Below are 20,163 nucleotides of genomic sequence, written 5' to 3'. Positions count from 1 at the left end.
TGTGCCATTTCCTGGCTTGTCCCAGCAAGCGCGGTGCACCTAGGGCCAGTCCTTTTATACCGCTACCCCCTTGTGCCCTCCGGATGGTTTGGACTGTACCTACCCGAAAGCCATTTGGAGGCCACTGCGCGCTCCGCACTCGGCAGCGCACCCCGCGCCGAAGTCACACTAGGCGCGAAACGAGCTGAACTTTGTCCCGTACTAGGCGGTTACGACAAGGCGGAGCCAGCAAGTTGCGGGCCACTGAGAGCGCGCTCGCGGTTGGCCTAGCGGCGCTGCGCTCCGCCCCTTTCGCCGTCTAGTTCGAAGAGGAATGGGCAGGTTTCATTGAAAGAGAAACCAGGCGGGAGGGCGAGCCGGCGGGGGCGGTGCCAGCCCAAAGTAAACAGGAGGAACACCCGTGCGGGCGCCGGAGGGCGGGGCTGGCGCTTGTGGCGCTGGCTCCGCCTCCAGCGCTCCCGTTGCCTGCGGGGGCCTGGCGGCAGCGTGGAGCGAGAGCCGCGAGTAAGCCATATGGGGCGGGATGCGGGCCGGTTGGGCAATCCGAGCGGCTCCCCAGGGATGAGTCAGAGCAGGCTGGGGTCCGCCTGACGGGACGCGAGTTGGCCATGCTCGCCGGGCGGCGAAGGCGACTGCTCGAGCTTCCCCGCGAGGCAGCAACTGCAGCTTGTCGCCGCCGCCGCACCGGACTCGCCGCCGCCTCCTCCTCCTCCGCGCCCCCTCGGCTCGCAGTTTTCGCGGCGCTCTTCGACAGGCGCCGGGCGCCAGCAGCTCCGTCTTCGCTCCCGTCTCCTCCCGCTCCATGGATCGCAGGGGAGCCCGCGACGGCAGCCCGGAGCTGGGCCGGGCCAAGCGGCTGAGCGTGGGGGAGCTGCGCTCGCTCTTCGAGGCTCGCTGTGCGACGACGAGCGGGCAGCTGCCCGAGCCGGCCAAGAAGAGCTGCCGGCCGCGCAACGGGGTGCTGCAGCCGGTCATCCCGCAGCTGACCGTCACTGCGGAGGAGGACGGCCAGGAGGCGCAGCGCAGCCCCGTCGGACTCCCCCGCGCAGAGCCGGACGGCGCTTGGCTGACGACGGAGAGCTCGCTGCACTTGCTGCAGTCCTCGCGGCGCCTCTCCACGTCGTCGCTCTCCTCCACCGGCTCGTCGTCGCCCTTCGAGGACTCCGAGGATGACCTGCTGAGCGACACGGAAGGCAGGAGCCAGGGCATCGTGCATCTGGAGCACGGCGAGGAGACGCACCAGGTACGGCTCGCCACGGCCGCACCGAGCGGCGGCCTCGGGCTGCGTCTCGGCCACATGCCGCCTGCAGAGGCTTGCGCTCTGCGCTGCCGGCCGGAGCGGCCCTTCTCCGAAAAAGTGCGGCGAGTTTGGCAGAACTAATAAACCGGCGGCTGCCTTCTGTCGGCTGAGACGAGGGTCCTTCACGCGCTGCGGGATTGCGCCGCTTACACCGCCGCCTGACGCATGCCTACGTGGAAGTAAGCCTACTTATATCTGTGTTCGGTAAGGCTTACTTCCAGGTAAGTGTGCCTGTATTATGTGTTCATTGAGCATGTATAGCAGCCTTGTTTATCTATGGCAGCCTTACTGCAAAGTCGATGTTTTGGGTAGTTAAAGAAAAGCATCTCACAGGTGCAAAATATTGTGAACACTGTGTAGAAGGTTGTTCATTTTTCTCCACGTTGACTTGCCGTGACAGCAGCTTTTCAGTGCTTACGGGGAGAGCTGTATCTTCATTTTCACATGTGCCACATTATGCATACAGTGTATGCATACTTAAGGGAAGTGTTGTGTAAGTGTAAAGTGCAGGGATTAGTAGGAATACCCGCGAGGCAGCAAAGGGGTGCTGAGGCTAATGAGGCTGGATAGAAAGCTAATAAACAAACAAATAAATATCTTCTGGATAGGAATAATTTGTGATGGACACAAAAGTCAGTCTGATTATTTACATTTCTCTGAAGAAGTTTATGTAAGCAAAAAACTGTTGGCCAGCGTGTGTTAAGTCCTACTGTTAGATGTAGCATAATGTGCAGTGTATGATATTCATGTATGTTTACATCTTCAGTGTCCTAGATTTCTGCAATCCTTCTCTCCTCACCCCATCTTCCCCCACATACGGATGGAGTCATGTGTGTAAGCTAAGATTTAAATAGTTGCTCTCCAGCTTGAGGAAGACCTTTGTGAGGCATAGATTTTGCATTGTGTTGTTTCACAGACAGAAATTACCTCTTCTGTTCTTTTATTTTGTATCCAGTTCCCAGGAGGGAGAATACTAAAGCAACCTATATCATTTGAGAGGTACACATAAGCTACCTTCTGACTCTGATGATGACCAGATAATAATTTGAGGATTTATTAACTTGGGGAGCATTAAAAAGGGTAGAGGACACGGGGCAACTGTGATTATCTCGCCTGTTGTCCTACCTTGCAGGAGTGGTAGAATCTAGGACTGGTTGTGACATTTGTGAGTGGATAGCATGGTGAACCTCTCACATGTGGTTTCTTTTATTGACTCAAACTTGTTCAAGCAGCAGCTCTTCAACGTTCTTCTGCACACCAAATGTTTTTGTGCAAACATTGACAAGTAATCATGCCACCATGAAATGTTCAAGACTCATTATATGAATTATAACCTATTGTTCCACTGTTTAAAAATGCTTTTTAAAGGAAGCACTTAATAAACATTTTTGTCCAACTTTGTAGGGCAAGGATATGTTTAGATAAGAAATTATTATTATTATTATTATTATTATTATTATTATTATTATTATTATTACATTTCTATGCCGCCCCTTACCGAGCACTTTTTCTTCAGCTGACATTGTTAAATCCATCTTCTTTACTGGGCATCTGTGAAGGGCTGCTTTAAAATTTTAGGGGCAAATTGGTAAACAACTGCAACGTTGTATTCTGAAAATCAGGGTCCCTAGATCAGAGCCTTGTTACTATATTGGATAATCCAGCTCTGATTTGAAGAAATGGACTCAACCCAACCTCTCATTGGGAAAAATAAGTCAAGTACAGGGCAAAGCACAGATTCCCAAGTACTGTTGCCAGTCTTTCAGTGGACTGCTTGAACAGAGCTCACTCATTTGAGAGCTTCTATAAAAGATGGAAGGGTGCAGTCCCATAGCCATCTAAACACTGTCTAGATGGCCATAGGATAGGTCAGAGCCTCTGCTCCAGCTTCAGAAATGCATTCCAGCCATTGAGCACCCTCCCTCTGCCATTGCGGGTGGCTTTAGAGGTGCAAGTGTGACTTCAGAACTGGCGTGTGTATGGGGGGGGGAGCTTTTGGGGGGCAGAGAAGCCAGAAATAGCCCAGCTGTGGTGAAATTGGCTGCTTATGTGTTTTGAAGGGCATGAGAAGTACAGAGGCAATCCTTGGCTCTGTGCTGCTCCTGCCCTTCATTGGATGCCTATAATCCTCTGAATAGCTTAATGCCAACCCATCAGGTTCAGCATGTCTTACAAACTAGGTGTCTAAAAGAATCACAACATGTCAGAGATAAGGGAAGAGGGGAAACAACAAAACAATTAGCTTAATGATTCTTGAGCATTTCACGTTAGCATGATTACTTGGCAGTGCTTGCAAGAAAACACGGGGACTGCAGTAGATGGTCCATTGGGTCTTGTGATGCTTAAACAGGAGTGGGTGTATGCTACAGTTGTGCAATTGCTCCTTTTGAAGTGTAGAGTCTGTACTGAGCATAAAGCCAACATCTTATGAGGGTCCGCTTTCAGTTTTTAAAAAGGCCCAGTTCTAAGTCTCATGACTTTTAAGATGAGGAAAATATGTATACATATGTATTATAACCCTGTTACTTTTTTAGCAGAATTGCTCATCTGCTGATCATAATTCAATACGTTTGTTTGTGTTGTTGCCTGAAAAGCAAATTAACCTAGTAATAGTGCAGAGGGGAAGCTTTACAGAGAGGCTTGAAGTTGCATGCGATATACTGATGAAATCTCTGCAACTAGAGAGGTTAGAGACAAGGAATAATCATTCCAGTGATCATGGAGGTTGTATCTTTTGCTTGTCTTTGTCTCTTCCCACAAGTAGCAGAAATACAATGAAATACGTAAAACAGGCCATTGAATCAGTTTGTTTAATGTTTGTTCTCAGTATAACCAGTTGCCAACACACATGCTAAGGATGAAGATAAACCAGGAATCAGCCATAGGAATGAGTGGCAGCAATTCCAGTAATCACAAACACAGTTTCCTCAAATGCCTTGATGCAGGGTTTTGTTGCCAGTCTTATCCATGACTGACCTGTTTACATGTTTTATTTTCATGCTTAGAACAACATCATGAACTTTTATTAGTTTCTCCCATGCATGGGGCTTGCCTTTCTTGATCCACACATGGATTATTCCTGGTATTTCCTTTTTTCCCTCCTTTCTGCTCTCACAATACCAGTGGCAGAGAGAATGGTAGTGAAGGTTTCCTCTGCTATGACAAGGAAGCTTTCAGTAGTGATCTCCTCCAGCTAAGTGTGCACCTGTCTGAGACCCCTGGCTATGGTCAAACTTAACTTATTAGTGAAATCTCCAATAAAAGAATATGGCTTTGTTAGCTTTATCTTAACATTTTGCACTAACTTGACTCTTCATTACAAAAGTAGTGTGAAGTTCATGGTTTTCAGTGGTCTTACGTGTGCCCTACTTTGTATATGACTGGATTGTTAGCTGATATCTGTCTACCTCCTTTATAGTATAGACACATACCAAAATTAACTAGCAGGCCCAGCTGAGCTTAATTTGTCATTGTGTGTATTCTTGTATTAGAAGCTGCACAAGCTACAGTGTAGATGTGGCTTGAAAAACTGTTTGTTGCACAGGTGTATGAATAGGTTCATCTAACACCTTTTAATGGTTTGAGTTAACTGGAAAATACTGGAAGCTTTTCCTTGTATGTAAGCTTTATCATCTAAGTACAGTTTTTCTGTTAGTGGGAACAGGGAGTCCTGTAGTACCATAAAGACTAACACCTTTATTATGGTCTGTGCTTTCACGGACTACTGCTAGTTGTTCTTTGTCGCAAATCATTACTTGTTTAGAAATAGTTGGGGGGATTTATGCGAATTTGCATTAGTGCCAATGAGCAAGTGGAACCAAATCCTCCCTAAAAACCTCATTGTATCAGTGGGCAGATGATGGAATGAGAGACACCTGATAATATGTGAAACAGATCAGAGTTAGCAAAATCTACAGATCCCTCATTCCTAGTTGTATGACATATTAGGATGCGTGTTCCGTGCATCATATCTACAAGACTGACATACATCAGAGTGCTTCATGTGACAGTCCTCTGTGTATCTGAAGTGTAGAGGCTGGTATTACTGTTGTTGTTATTGTTCCTAATAACAATGTTATTGTTCCTAAATATAATAATATTTAAGGGTTTGTAAATCTCTTAACACCCAAACAACAGCTGCTAGCAGATTTCTTAAAACTATGACGTTGTTTCTTTACTATCTATTTTGAATTGGTGGTATTCTTAACATTATGATTAATATTAGATTAAAATACATTTTTTCTAAGCATTAACCAGCAGGTATTCAGTCTCCACATAATTTCTGACTCAGGATATCAATTTTAAAACCACTTCTTGCTGTGAGTGTGACTGGTGATTGGGAGGTATTTGGAAAGATTAACATGCATGCTTTTGTCAATTTTTGCAATAATATGTTCTTGCCAGTAAATCTGTTCTGCAATTTGGCAGGTGCTCATATACATAAAGTCACTTTATAAAGAAAAAGCAAGCTGTTTCTCATACCGTTTACTGCCGCTTTTTAACTTGTTTCTTGTGATTATGTTCTGGAGGAGTTCAAACTGCAATCTGTTTTTCTTAGAAAATCCCTTGTGTCACCATGTTGAGTGTTCACAGAGTGGTTAATATATAGACAAGTCATTTGAGCAACTGGTACAGTGTCTTTTCCAAGGGAAACAACACATATTTGGAAACTGCTGGGATGGGAGAGGTGGTGTGTTCTTTTATCACTGGAGGTATTCAAGAAGAGACTGGACAGCCATCTGGCAGAGATGCTGAGATGCTTTAAATTGGATTCTTGTACTGAGCCCCATCTTACTTTATGCTGGAATTGAAATAAACTGAATGCAAGATACCACAGCTCAGAGTAATATATATATTGCTTTCAAAGAACAGTTGTGATTAGAATAGAATCGTTGTATGATCTTTGGTCTCTTTAGTTCATAAAATCACATTCTTACATTTTTGATTTTTTTAATGTGCTTTTAAAAAATGGGATCTTTAAATTGCTTCCTTTTGTAGAGATGTTACAATTGCTGGTGACTTCATGCTTTATGTTCCTTATTAAAAACAGGCATATTTATTATTAAAGTGTTTTTGTCCTGCCTTTTGGTCTGAGGACCCTCAAAAGTGGTTTACAATAAAATAGTCAGAAAACAACAATAATGAATTAAAACAGTTTAAAAAAATGCCAAGCCACGGTAGATACAAACTCACAAGAAGCAGCTAAATCAATGTCTGTTATACACACAGTGTGAACTACCTCCTGGCATAGGAGTAGGAAATCTAGCTGTTACGAAAGTTATTTTGCATGTTGTTTGTTTATCTGCCACCACAGAAAAGTGGAGATTTCTTATGATGGTGTCTTGTTATGCTCTTGGCCAAATAGTTACAAAGGTGCTTTTTGGTACAAGGAATAAATATTTTCAAAATTTTTTTTTTTTGAACAGAATGGAGAAAGCTGGGATGAGCTTTTAGTAAAACTGACAAGAGTGTTCAATAAATGAGAAGTGATATGGGAGATCTTGTGAATAGGTTTGCTTATGATTTTTAGACATTTAAATATATAATTTATAATTCCAACTGTCCTCCAGCATTTAAACTTTTAAGGGTGTTGTAATCTACTCAGTGAACATTAGTTATTGGGTGGATTGAACCACTGCTCCTGGTTCAAAAGGTGTGCTCAGTGTGATTGTGCAATTCTGCACATAATATGCTTCACTTTGTATTATGGCAAATAACAGAGTATGACACAAATGTTGAATTATAACAAGGCATGGGTGTGTGATAAAGCAAAGCAAAGGAAGGAGGATAAATATAAAACCTCATCCATTTATGTTCTGAGAGTATTTCAGTTTCCTCTTCCCACATAGTGTGTTGTACATAGACACACATGTGCTTGAAGATGAGTCAATAATGGAGCACATGAAATACCAAGGAACCAGCTTCATGGTGCTTTAAGCATTGTAGACCCCAGATGGAGGTTGTGGGCTAACAGTGCTGGTGGCCTGAACATCACAGCCCACTGTAAGTGTTTGTTCTGGCAGCTCCACTGAATGTAGTAGCACTCAGTCCTGTTTGTCTCTTGTGGATTTTACGAGATTTAAGGAAATGGGTTTGTGCCCAGTCAAGAATATGTGTCAGAAAATGAGACAGATGCCTGTTGATTGAAAAAGTAACAAATAATAGGTAAATAGCAGCTAGAGGAGGATCCAAATCAGATTCTGTTGTGCATAATGCATACGTATTTTCTCATATGGGCAAACACTAGTGTCCCAAGGCTCAGTCTTTCCCAGTCTGTGACTGCAATGAAATCCCCCTCCCAGGGCTTTTATTGTTATTAAACTATATGAGATCCTACATCATATTTAGCTTGGCCTGGATGTAACCAGAATTTATTCTAACAACAAAGCAAAACAAATATAGGAAGTTACATTTATATAAGAATTAACTTAAGCATCATTATGCCTCAGCTTTATGCATTTGAAAAGCTTATCATGTACATGCTTATTTTCACTGCTTTCAGCCATTCTGTTGGTAAATGAATGTGATGTTTAGTGTCAATTTGGATTTTTATTTTTGGAGTATTTACATATCTTCTGGCGACTACTACAAGGAATAGTAGAAGTTCACTGGCAGCACTTAATTAGCACAAACAAAGAAAGCTGGTCCACTTGGCCATCTATTAATTAATTATATCCTTCCTTTTCCTTTTAAGGCACTCCAGTGGCTTTCATAAGTCTCTTCCTTCCTCTCAGTCTTATCCTTACAACAATAGTAGGTAGACTGGGCTGAGAGACTGACTGGTTCAAAGTCACCAAGGGATTCCCATGGCTGTGTGGGATTAGAACCACACCACCTTTGAACTCTGGCTTATGAAAATCAAAATGCCAAAAGGCGGCCCAGTTTCGTTGAGAGCTAGTTCTGACCCAGTATTTTGATAGTTTCACTCCAAAGAAAATGGCTGTGGGGAAGTTTAGCGTTTGTGTTGCAAAAATCTCAGGTCATTTACACTTAGTGAATCTTCCCAGACCACATATTCATGGCAGAAAAACTAGTGAACCATATTCAAAAGTTTATATGCATGTCATGACTGGCATTGTAGTTGAGATGACTGGCTTGCCCTATGCAAAGCAGCTCCTATTGAGAGAGCTAATTTTCTAGATGTTCAGTTGTGCTTTCAGATCGGCATCAGTAGAATTATATGCCACAAATATATCTAAATATAATACAGACATGCATGTATACATAATCTAAAATTATTTCTAAGCCATGTTCAAGGCTATAATTCTGCCACCTGCACAATTAGGTGATTAACACATTTGTGTATGCACATAGTTGTCTTAATTATACTTTTGCTAGCCACTGCAGAGAACACTGGTTTGTTAATCTGTGCAGTACTGCTCCCTCAATGCTCATATAGTTTTCTCCCATCATGTGCATTCACACTGTTTTTTCCCCTTTAAAAAAAAGGAGATCAGGTTTTTTAGGATGCTAAATTTTGCACATAGTAGCAGATTACAGAATCCACACAGCCTTGCAGAGGGAAATCAGTTTATTGGACTAAGTGATCCTTTATGCAACAAGTATTCAGCATTTTGATAGTAGAATGAGAATTACTGAATTAAAATGGATGTTATGTTTATATTTCAAAATATAATTGCCTCCAATGGGAACACTGAAAACACCAATAAATGCCCAGCAGAATCAGATGTTGGCCTGCTTGTTTCTGTGCTGATAAGCATGACATTTTGGGGTTAGGGAAGGAGTATCCATCTATATTGAACTTTATTAGACTTGGCTTGATTTTGACTCTGGTGGGAAGTTTTGACTGCAAAGATAACAAAGAATCTTGTAGTACCTTAAATGCTGTTAGGATTTATTATCTGTTTTCATCTTTCACAAACTATTTATCATAACTGAAGTAAAAGTACCACTCATTTCAGTTCAGAAGCTCATTACATAAGTGAACAGTTTAGAAGGCATTTTTTAAAATATTAAAACTGAAATTTGAGGGAAAGGTTTCTAATGGGTTTTTAAATGGTAGTTTTAAAAAATATATGTGGGTTTTCATACCTGATGGACAATAATATCCCTAGACCCTGCTGTTCTCCATTGTGAAAAAGCAGTGCAATAAATTGCCTATTTATTGGGTCTCATTAGACTCAATGCCCATTGGCTCCCATGGGTCTTTCAAGCCATTACTAGCTGCCAGAGGGGTCCTTCACATACCACATTTTTCCTATACATGAACCAAACAAGTTTCTCACCCATCCCTAGTTCTTGCAGATGTTTGTTCAGAGCCGATCCCAGTAAATTCAGAGCATTGCCGTGCAAGTAAATGTGCATGATAATGTTTTTATTCAAATCTTATCTGAAATACTTCACAGTGCAAGGATCACTCATAGAGGGAACAACCAAACAGGTTTAACTGGGAGGAACCAGTATGTTTTTGTCAAGTAGCTTGTGGAAAGGTTAAATTAGAAACCTCTTGTATCTCTAGCATGAGTGTAATGCAGTGAAACCTGTTTGTAAGATGTGATGTATCTGTTGAATGAAGAGAGCATGGGTTTGCCTACATCATTGAGTCTCCGTATGTGAGAAAGGATGCTGGGATTTGGTTCTGCACAATAAGTGAAATGTTGTCTACAATATAACAATGAAATGCTAATCCGAGGAAGAGTCCATTTTCTCATTTTGTGAGAAGGTACTTCATGTGCTTCTGTGTGTTAGTGGAAAATTGCAAGCAGAGAAGAGATGGTTAGCATCTTCTCTTGTTTGCCCCTAAATATAGTATTGGGGAGATACATTGACACTGAACATGGATGTTCTTCTTCATTAACAGTCACATTTTGCCTAAATTGCCATTGGGCCAAACTTCTCACAGTTATAATCCCCATTTACTCTTTCTCTTCCCTCTCCACTGTCCACTCTTTCTGACTCAAAAGTTTTATTCAATGTCTACACATAAGGTATGTAAATCTGTATTATGGCACTCACCAAGAGCACAGAAATGTTGGATTATAAAATGGCACAGGCTTGAGATAAAGCAAAGGAAAAGAAAAAAGAGGATGATGAATATCAAGTCTCATCCATTTATGTCTTGAGAGTATTTCAGTTTCCTCTTCCTGTTTGATGTGTTGTGAGTGTACACAGTTGAGCATGATGTGCTAGTAATGAAGCACATAAAATACCAAAGAACCAGCTTCCATTGTGCTATAAGCACTGCAGACAGTAACACCCCAGATGGAAGTCATGGGCTAAGTAGCAGTACTGGCATGACCTAAACATGACCTTTTCTTGTTAATGGAGAATGTGTCTTCCAGCAGCTCCATGGAATGAAGAAACTCAGTTTTGTATGTCTTGTGTTCATTTTAGTAAGACTTAAAGAAATGGGCTTGTACCCAACACAAGAATGTCTGTCTGAAAACTAGACAGTTATCTGATTTGACATCCATATATGGTTGTGTCAGGGCCATCTCCTTCATATGCTAAATTAAAATTAGCAGATATTAATATTTGGTGGCATATATGAATCTACCATATAATGTACAAAGCTACTTGAAGCATGTTTTATGGTTGTATCTTTTATGACAAATGCTGGGACCGTCAGTGTATAATGTGGTAGGATCAAGCACCTATCAGATGTTTAAATTAACATGTAGACCAACTCTTGGTGATTTCCCTTTTGAAATACTTTTTGGAGGCTGCTCCACATCAGTTAGTGCACATAAAGCCCTTAAAGCTTGTTTGATCATAGAATCATAGAACAGTAGAGCTGGAAGGGGCCAGAGGCCATTGGGTCCAACCCCCTGCTCAGTTCAGGACTTCAAGTTAAACCACCCATCTCAGACGGCTTTCCAGTTGCATCTTGGATGCCTCTAGTGTGGAGAGCCCACAGCCTCCTTAGATCATTGGTTCCCTTGTCATACTGCTCTAACAGTCAGAAAAACTTCCTGATACCTATCTAGAATCTGCTTTCCTGTAACTTGAGCCCATTATTCTGTGTCCTGCACTCCAATATGATCTATCTATCTATCTATCTATCTATCTATCTATCTATCTATCTATCTATCTATTTTTAAAAATACCCTGCCCTTTACAGCCTGGCCTTCCTCTTTGTGACAACCTTTCAAGTACTTGAAGAGTACTATCATTTATGCTCCCAATCTTCTCTTCTTGAGGCTAAACATGCCAAGTTCTTTCAATCTCTCTTCATAGGGTTTTGTTTCCAGTCCCTGGATCATCCTTGTTGCTCTTCTCAGAACCCTTTCCAGCTTTCTTAAACTTTCTAGAACTGGACACAACACCTAACAGAGGCCTAACAGTGCTGAGTAAAGGGGAACTTGTACTTAGTGATACTGCTACTAATGCAACCTAAGTGGCATTTGCCCTTTTTGCAGTCACATCACATTGTTGACCATATTCAGCGTAAAGGTAAAGGTTTCCCCTTGACGTTACGTCCAGTCATGCCTGACTCTAGGGGCGGCGCTCATCTCCGTTTCCTAGCCGAGGGAGTCGGCGTTTGTCCACAGACAGTCTCCGTGGTCATGTGACCGGCATGACTAAACACCAAAGTGCACGGAACGCTGTTACCTGCCCACCGAAGGGGTACCTTTTTATCTACTTGCATTTGCATGCTTTCGAACTGCAAGGTTGGCAGGAGCTGGGATGGAGCAACGGGAATTCACCCCGTTGTGCAGATTCGAACTGGCGACCTTTCGATCAACCAGCCCAGCAGCACAGTGGTTTAAACCACTGCGCCACCTGCAGTCCCCATATTCAGCATATTAATGTACAATTCCAAGATCCTTCTCACTTGCATTTCTGTTGAGCCATGTATTCCCCATCTTGTAATAGTGCATTTGGTTTCTTTTTCCTAGGTGTAGAACTTGGCATTTATCCCTACTGTATTTAATTCTGATGTTTTCAGCCCAGTATTTCAACCTATCAAGACCACCTTGAATCTTTTTTCTGTCTTCCAGGGCATTAGCTATCCCACCCAGTTTTGTGTCATGTGCAAATCTGATAATTGTTCCCTCCACTTCCTCATCCAAACCATTAATAAAAATGTGGAAGAGCACTGGGCCCAGGACTGAAACTTGTGGCACTCCACTTGTTACAGCTCCCCAGTTTCGAGAAGGTGCCCTTGATGAACTCTCTTTGAGTCCAATTCTTTTGCCAACTGTGTATCCGCCTGATAATATACAGTGGACGTGAGAGTTCTCCTGCCAGCTCCTTTATGATTCTAGGATGGAATTCATTCACCCGTGAAGATTTAAACTCACTCAATTCAATTAGATGATGTTTGACCATTTGCCTATCAATCTTGAACTGCCATCCTGCTTCTTCAGCTTGTACTTCTCTTTCATCAGGAAGGTCATTGATCTTCTTTTGGGAGAAGAATGAGCCAAAGTAGGCACTTCTGCCTTTTCTTTGTTCTCATTTTGCTGTCTGCATTGAGTAGTTGAACCCCCATTTCTTTCCTCTGTCTTTTACTTTGGACATGTCTGAAGAAGGCTTTGTTGTTGCTTTTAGCATCCCTTGCTAGCTGCAGTTCATGCCTATCTATGGCCTTCCTGATGCCTTCCTTGCCCTGTGCTACCTGCCGGTATTCTTCCTGTGTGGCCTGCCCTTTCCACTTCTGGTACATGTCCTCTTTGTTTTCAGATTGTCTTTAAGCTTTTTGTGAAGCCACATGGCCTTCTTCCGTTGTCTTCTACCTGTTTTCCTTTTTAGCATGGTTTGTAATTGTGCCTTTCAAATTTCCTTTTTACAAAAATTCTCACCCATCTTGGACTCCTTTTCTCACGGCAAATTATTTATCATTGTTCTGAGTTTATGGAAATGGGTTTTCCAGGGTACAGGTTTGGCTACATTTGACTTTTGTTTCGTTTAGTATCAGTAATTCAAGTATGGCATGGTGACTTTCCCCCAGAGTTCCCATAGCTGCCACTTTGTCCACTGGGTCTTCCCTGTTAGTATCAGTTCATGGATAGCTGTTCCTCTTGTTCCTTTCTCCACCTTCTGTTGGAGAAAGTTATATCAGCAACTTATGTTTGGAATCTCTTGGAGGGGTTCTGTTTGGCAGGATTTGTCTCCCAACAGATATGAAGGAAATTGAAGTACCCCCCCCCCCCAATAATTACAAAATTGTGCCTCCTTGAAACACTGGCAATTTGATGAAGTGGTCTGGCATAAATGCAATATATTGTTTTATTTACTTTATGATGACAATTAGATAGTGAAATGGCAGGACTTCATGGTCTAAAGAACTGAGGGAACAAGTACCAAGGATTTAAATAATTGGTTATTTACCCTGCACTGCAGTTGTTCTAACCTTAAGACTGAAAGAAAGAAAGAAAAATACCAAAGCCCTTTGATTGCACACAGAAAACGGACCACCTTTGAGATTAATACTTCAGTGATGAGGGAGGGAACGCTGAGATCAAGGTTCAGTGGAAGATTGAGATAAACATTGCCGTTGCAACTCATAACTTGGGAATTTTGGAGTTCCCCCTTCTCACAGTGGGCTTGGCTTATAATGGCTGCACCTTGTTTCTTCCTACACCTAAGCTTGCAACGTGAGAACGGCCATCATACCTCCAGCTCATTTTATCTGCAACTGCTGTTATTACTTTTATTTGCGGTTGTCCTTATTGTTACACTGCATTTGTATCCCATCTTTTCCACCTCCCCCAGTCCCTCTGAGCCAGCAACAGAGCCTTGCAGAAGTTGGTGGCAGGGTGGCACTGACTTCCTCTTTCTGTTTCTCAGGCTTCCTGTTGCTGGCAAGAGGTAACATTCTGACCATGTGTGATATTCACATGTGCTCAGAATGTTTTTCCAGCAAATGTCGTGCCTGAGGGAGGAATGGCTTTCAACTGGGCAGTCCCTTGATCACGCCTCTGAGAGCCAGAAGAGCTGCTGAGTGTGCTCTTTCTGTAGATCGGGGGAATAAAGGGAAGGGCACCCCCTGGTTATCCAATTCACCAGTTAGCCTTGTTAAAAACAAACAACAAAACAAAGAATGCCTAAAGAGATTGAGAGGGAAAGGCAACAGCCGCAGCTTCACGCAGGCCTTCCTGAAGGGCAGAAGGAGAAGCTGCTGCTGTATTGGAGCAGCCTTGGAGTAGATTTGTACAGGCCTAGTTTTTTTATATAAGCCTGATTTGGATCGGGACCATGGCAGTCGAGGAAGCAGGGATGGGGGTTTTACTCACTTTCCCCCTCTCCAGAAATCTCCCCTGCACAGAAATCTTTCCTCCAGAAAGAAGTAGGGAACATATTTCACTGGAGACCTTTATTCTTTTTTAGCCACCTGCTGGGTGTGGTGGGATGGGATTTTGACCCAGAAAACAGGTTGGGTGCAGAAGGTATTAATCCCTGCTCCCAAATTGTTATGGTCCTAAATCTAAATTGGAGCAACATGCGCTATGCAGGAGGAAGTCAGGGCCAAACTATCTGTAGCTTGAGCAAGGCTACAATCCACAAAAAAGGCTGTGCCGGAATAAATGTGTTAATCTTTAAGCTGCCACAAGACTTTTTCTTCTTTTTGATGTTAATACAGTTTCTCTGGGTTAATTTTTGAGCAGAAGATGGAGGTATGTGGATGAGCATATGAGGAACATGAGGATATTTTTCAGATTTTGAGCTAAGTAGGTGTTATAGGACAGCCTTCAGGCTCCCTCCCAGGGTCTCAGTAAAACACATTTCCAGGCAGGGTACTTGATGCACCCTGTCTCTGCTGCATATGCATGTCAATAGCACTCAAAGTGATGCAATGCGCAGCTGATCATTTCGCATGTTAGGGAGGCTGATTATGACTTAATTGTAAGGCAAATATGGTCTTCTAGTGTATAATTATTTACTGTATTATGCTATGTTGTGTGTTGCCTGTTCTCCAAGAGCTAATGCTCTCCCCGAATTTACCTTGCAATGATCCTGTGAGGAAGATTGGGCTGCCCAGATCACCTGGTGGGAAGTGGGAAGTGGGAAGCTGGAGCTTCTCTAGCTGCAAAATGTCCCAGGTCAGCCCTGGCTCGCTCGCTCTCTGTGTCCCCTGTTGGGCTGCTGTATCTAAACAAGTCAGTAGGACTGTTTGTGTGCTTCTCTACATGAGACATTTAACTTGGCACTTTGCTGAAGTTTCTTGTTCCACTTCCTTTGCAGGAGCCTTAGATGAGAGCACCTTTCACAGAAGGATTTTTTTTCCACAGGGGTTTTCCTCGCTGCTGTTTCACATGTTCCCATGTGATCCATTACACAGTGCCAGGTGGTGCTGTGGCATAGAATGGAATGTGAAATTACATTAGACATTTGTAGCAAATAGTGGTGGAATCCAGGAAAACAAGCTGACCTTTGTCATCCTGAAGAAAAGCTATGAAAAAGGCTACAAAACATAAGGAGAGGTCTTGGGGAAGGATGGCTTGTAAACTTCCATGAGTGAGGGTTCACAAGGGCATAATAAATACTTGGTGTAAAGAAGCCCTCGATCTTTTTCATGTGTGTTTGTGTGTATGAGAGGGAGAGCGCTTTGATGTGTGTTTAAGTTTTATGTGTGTGTATGCTATAAAAAGGTAAGCTTGTGTTGTGTGCCATGGAAGGGATAATAGTCTTTTGTTTCCAGATAAGCATGGAAGATTATTTCCACTCAAATATGTAGTAAAATATTTGTACATTATTATTATACTTTTTGACTGTGGCACAAAATGTCACATGTGAATTCAAAATTGCATAGCAAAGGCTCACTATAGACAACTAGGTTCAGGTTGTTCTGAGGTTATTATCATAGAGTGCCATCATGAGGCAATGGATTGATTCCATAAAGGAAACCAGAGTCATGAATTTGCAAGAGCTGAGCAGGGCTGCCACGGGTAGGTCATTCTGGAGACAACTTGACTGCAAATCACCAACAACAAAATAATTAGCAGTGGCAACATATTTGTTTTGTGTGCTCTCCCTGCCCACTTTGCATTTAAGATCTTGGAGCACTTGAATCTCTGCAGGATGGGAGTTGTTGCTGGAACAGGAAAAGTGCATTCACAGTAGTGCTTTCTGCTGGTTGCAAGCCTGAGATTTCTGCACCTGCTCCTTTGCATGTTTTCCTTTGTGCTTTAAGAGCTGCTGCCAGTTGAGGACTCAAAGTGCTCCACCCACTGTCACCACTCCCCCCTCGCCCCCAGCTCCTTGTCTGCTGACCTGCCTACCACTGCACCAGTCAAACTGAGCATGACCCTACATTGGTAGGAGCAGATTCTCTGGATTGCCATCTTGTTGCAGTTGTGCTGTTAATTTAGTACCCTGGCTATTCTTTGAAGAGTCACATCTGGCCTTGCCACCACTCCAGCGCTGTTGGCCAGTGGCAATGTCTCTGCCCCAGGTCACCCCCACCAAAGAATCCTGGGGTCGGGGTGGCTAAAATCTGTTCACAAGCTGCAACTGAGGAACAACACACAAATTGGCTTGAAATTAGCTTGTTTAGCCTGATGAGTGTGGCCTGTAGGAGGGAGGTGGGGAAATTGGTTCCCACATGTTTGAAATTGCTCACCCCTGCTTTGAAGGGAGATCAGACAAATTATAGAAGGCTAATGCTGTTGGTGGATTCTGGTTACGATGGATTTATTATTACTTCCAGCATCAGGGGCATTATGCCAGTAGGAGGGGGAAATATTCTCCATACCATACATAATTTTATGCACTTCTATAATCTCTTTTATTTGCCTTTTTTCTAAGCTAGATGGCCCCATGTATTCATTTCCTCAATATGAGTTGCTCTAGCCTCTTAATAACTTTGCTTGTTCTTTCCTGCACTTTCTACAGCTTTGCAATATCCTTTTTTGAGGTCTGGTAACCAGAATAGTACATTGCGTTCCTTGAGGCTACACTGCAGATTTGTGTAAAAACAAGCATTAAATTCCTTTCCGGTTGATCTCTGTTATCTTAACTGATTTATACCGTTCACTGCTCTTTGAAGTATGGTAAAGAGCCCCCCCGCCTCACCGCAAAGCACACCTTAACAGGGTGAGGGGGCTTGAGAGTGCTGGAGAAGCCAGGAGCAATGCTGCCAGGAGGCCAGACTCTCTCTCAAAGCTAAGACACCAGACTCAGATATGTCCGTCCTCTTCAAGGGAAATGGCACTGGTGATGGGGCAGGGAAATTCCTGAAGGGAGGCTACTGGGCAGCAGCAGCGGCTGAAGGTGACAGTGTTGGCAGATCTTTCACAGACGATGGCAGTGAAGCTCAAGCCAACTCTTGTTAGTGCAGAAGAAGACACGAGGAGGACACCCATCCCCCTGTCTGAGGGAATTCAGCTAGCTGCTGGAGAAGAGCAAAGGACAAGTGGAAATAGTGCTGTCGCTAATGACACAGCTAGATCAAAGCTGAAAGGAAGTCGCATGACTGACATGCACAGAAGTGAAAGAAAGTGGTTTGAATCCAGGAGCTGCCTTTCACAAGAGGGAGGGTTCTGCTCATGGAAGGTCCCTCCACCTGTACACATACGAGAATGTCTGAGAGGGAACAGTGAACTGTACAAAACCAGGAAAGAAAGGCAAACACCAGCTCTGTAAAAAAGATTGCTATCTCCCCCCACCCCCCAATCCTTAGCTCATTAAGAAGACTGTAATGTACACTGACTCATTCTATACCTGTGAGCAAGCCACATAATAAAATGAGGCCATAATAATAGCGTTTATTACTTACTTCAGAAGGACTTTGTCAGGCTTAATTAATTATAGAACTTTGTGATGTTGGTACAAAAAGTGCCTTCCTGTAGATGAGAAGGCTAAAGGTGGATATGAGCCAGGGTACAGAGTCCAGACACTCTCAGGCTGTCCAACAGTTTATAATTGGGTTCCTGATTTGTAGCCCAGCCTCATTCTTGTCTGACTAATCAACTCATGAACCTCAAACCCAGTTGGGAATGGGGGAGGTGCTGATGACCATCCTAATTATTTCATTCCTAGAGCAGTCTTAGCGAAGAGGCCATTTTCAGAGCAGTTTTGAAAAGAGTCCTGGAAACCAACAGCTACAGATCCAACTGGTTCAAGAAAAACCCACCTTATCCCATGTCAGCTTACAATAGGATGCAGTGACTGCCCCCCCCCCCCCCCGCCAACTGGTAACAGTTTCCTTGTACTTCTCTCCTTAGGGGGATTTTACCAGTCTCCTTTCTTCATGACAATAGCTAATCTTGCACCAACTCCTTCCTCTACACCTAGCTCAGGGCTGACCTCATCTCCCTTTTTTACTTCTCCATTTGGTCTCCTTGTTCTCTAGCTTCTGTGCATCTTTCCTTCTTCCAAACCTTTTGCTTGATTACTGATCAAGATATAGATGAACAGACAAACAGACAATAAGTGTTTTTATAGCACTCCTGAGATTTCTAAGTGATTCACATAATTATCATGTCAAACAGGAGAGGTGGGGGCTGCCCCAGTAATAATAATTCCATGATATCATATTCTGGGAAAGGATTTGTGTGTGCAGCAAACAGGCAGTTTTTATCTTAGTATAATGTCAAGGATAGAATGTGTTTGTTTATCCAATCAGTTCTGTGTTTACTTCTAGCTGCCTGTTCAGGGTCCTAGACAGATGGGTTCTTCAACACAGCTTCAGCTCTTGGTTTCAGTACAATTGTTACATACCTCTTAAAAAATAAAGCAAGTTCTAACTCCTGCTCAGGAATTGAAGCTGAAATTGAAGAATATGCCAGACTTTTTATAAGCAAAGAAAATTCTGGAAGTTTCTCTTGGAATCAAGCAGATATGATGTCTTATAAAATTAGGTTTTTGAATGATCTGTTAATTCCATACCAAGTTGTTATGGTCTAGATTTTTGCTACAGGATTTGGCATCACTCCTGGAAAAGGCACAGGCTCACCAGTATCAGGAAGGGCCAGTTCTACCAAGAAGGTGGAGAAGGACAATCTTGCTGTAGTGATCTGTAACTACTCAGCAGAAACTGAGTAAGGCTGGAATCTTAAAAACACCTGTCTGAGAACAAGTCTCAGGATGCACAATAGGGCATAATATTGATTAGACATGCGTAGGATTGTGCTATAAGTAATGATACAACTTTCTGAAATTTTTTTGAAAAAATAGAAAAAACTGGAGGACATGGAAAAATTATGGATTGGGGAGGGTGGCAAATATGTATGTATTTACTTAGCTTCTGTATTACCCAATAGCCAAAGCTCTCTGGGAAGTTTGCAGCAGTTCCTAAACAGCACCATATACTTTACTTTTTTCCAGCAGTTTTAGCATACTTTACAAAATGAGCATCATTTTGTTACTTTTATATTCCTACATATATAACTCAGTTTGCTCAGAACACTAATATTAAGATTTAACACCTTAAAAATAACTCAGTACATTTGCAATTATGACTGAATAAACTTTAATTTTATAATACTCAACATGATAGTTGTGAGCAATCAACTTTATACATCACCTATTTTCAGTTCCTATTTCATGCATTTGAATCTTCCAAAAGGCGGACAAGAGCTGGAAGTGAAGGAAGGCCTCTGTTGCACAGCCGCTCCTGTTTGCAAGGAATTGTTGGGGACTGGTGCTTAGGAAACTTCGGTGTGAAGGAAATGCTACTGAAAGTCTCTCTTACCTGTTAGGAAAAATAAACATATTTAATTTAAGAACCTTTAAGGTTGAGACCTTTAAGCAATCTTAAAGGTTGAGACCTTTAAGCAGTTTCAACCTATTATTTGAAGAGTGACATTTTATTCTCTTTCGTAAACAACTCCTATTAATAAACATTTCAACATTCATTTTGAGTGGTTGTTTCTAGAGCTGGTGTCGATCCCTTACCTATGGCGTGGAAACTACACATAATTTAGGTATACAGGGGTTGTTTTGGTGGCAGGGGTTAA

At 42.7% G+C, this 20,163-nt stretch overlaps 1 protein-coding gene across 1 annotated transcript in view; it reads left to right on the top strand.

Moving 5' to 3' along the window:
* Positions 1-470: 470 nt before the first annotated feature.
* The window catches only part of ITPKA (inositol-trisphosphate 3-kinase A), a 67,340-nt gene continuing 47,647 nt past the window's right edge, over positions 471-20,163 (top strand). The window contains exon 1 of the mRNA XM_044436440.1: positions 471-1,243. Within this exon, the coding sequence (XP_044292375.1) occupies positions 803-1,243 (441 nt within the window). The 5' untranslated portion in view covers positions 471-802. The remainder of the gene's footprint in view (positions 1,244-20,163) is intronic.

The sequence above is a fragment of the Varanus komodoensis genome, unplaced genomic scaffold (genome assembly GCF_004798865.1).
Source record: "Varanus komodoensis strain SLA01 unplaced genomic scaffold, ASM479886v1 scaffold3, whole genome shotgun sequence".
Taxonomy (NCBI): Eukaryota; Metazoa; Chordata; class Lepidosauria; order Squamata; family Varanidae; genus Varanus; species Varanus komodoensis.
The sequence above is the reverse complement of the archived record's forward strand: the minus strand, read 5'-3'. Positions and strand labels throughout refer to the sequence as shown.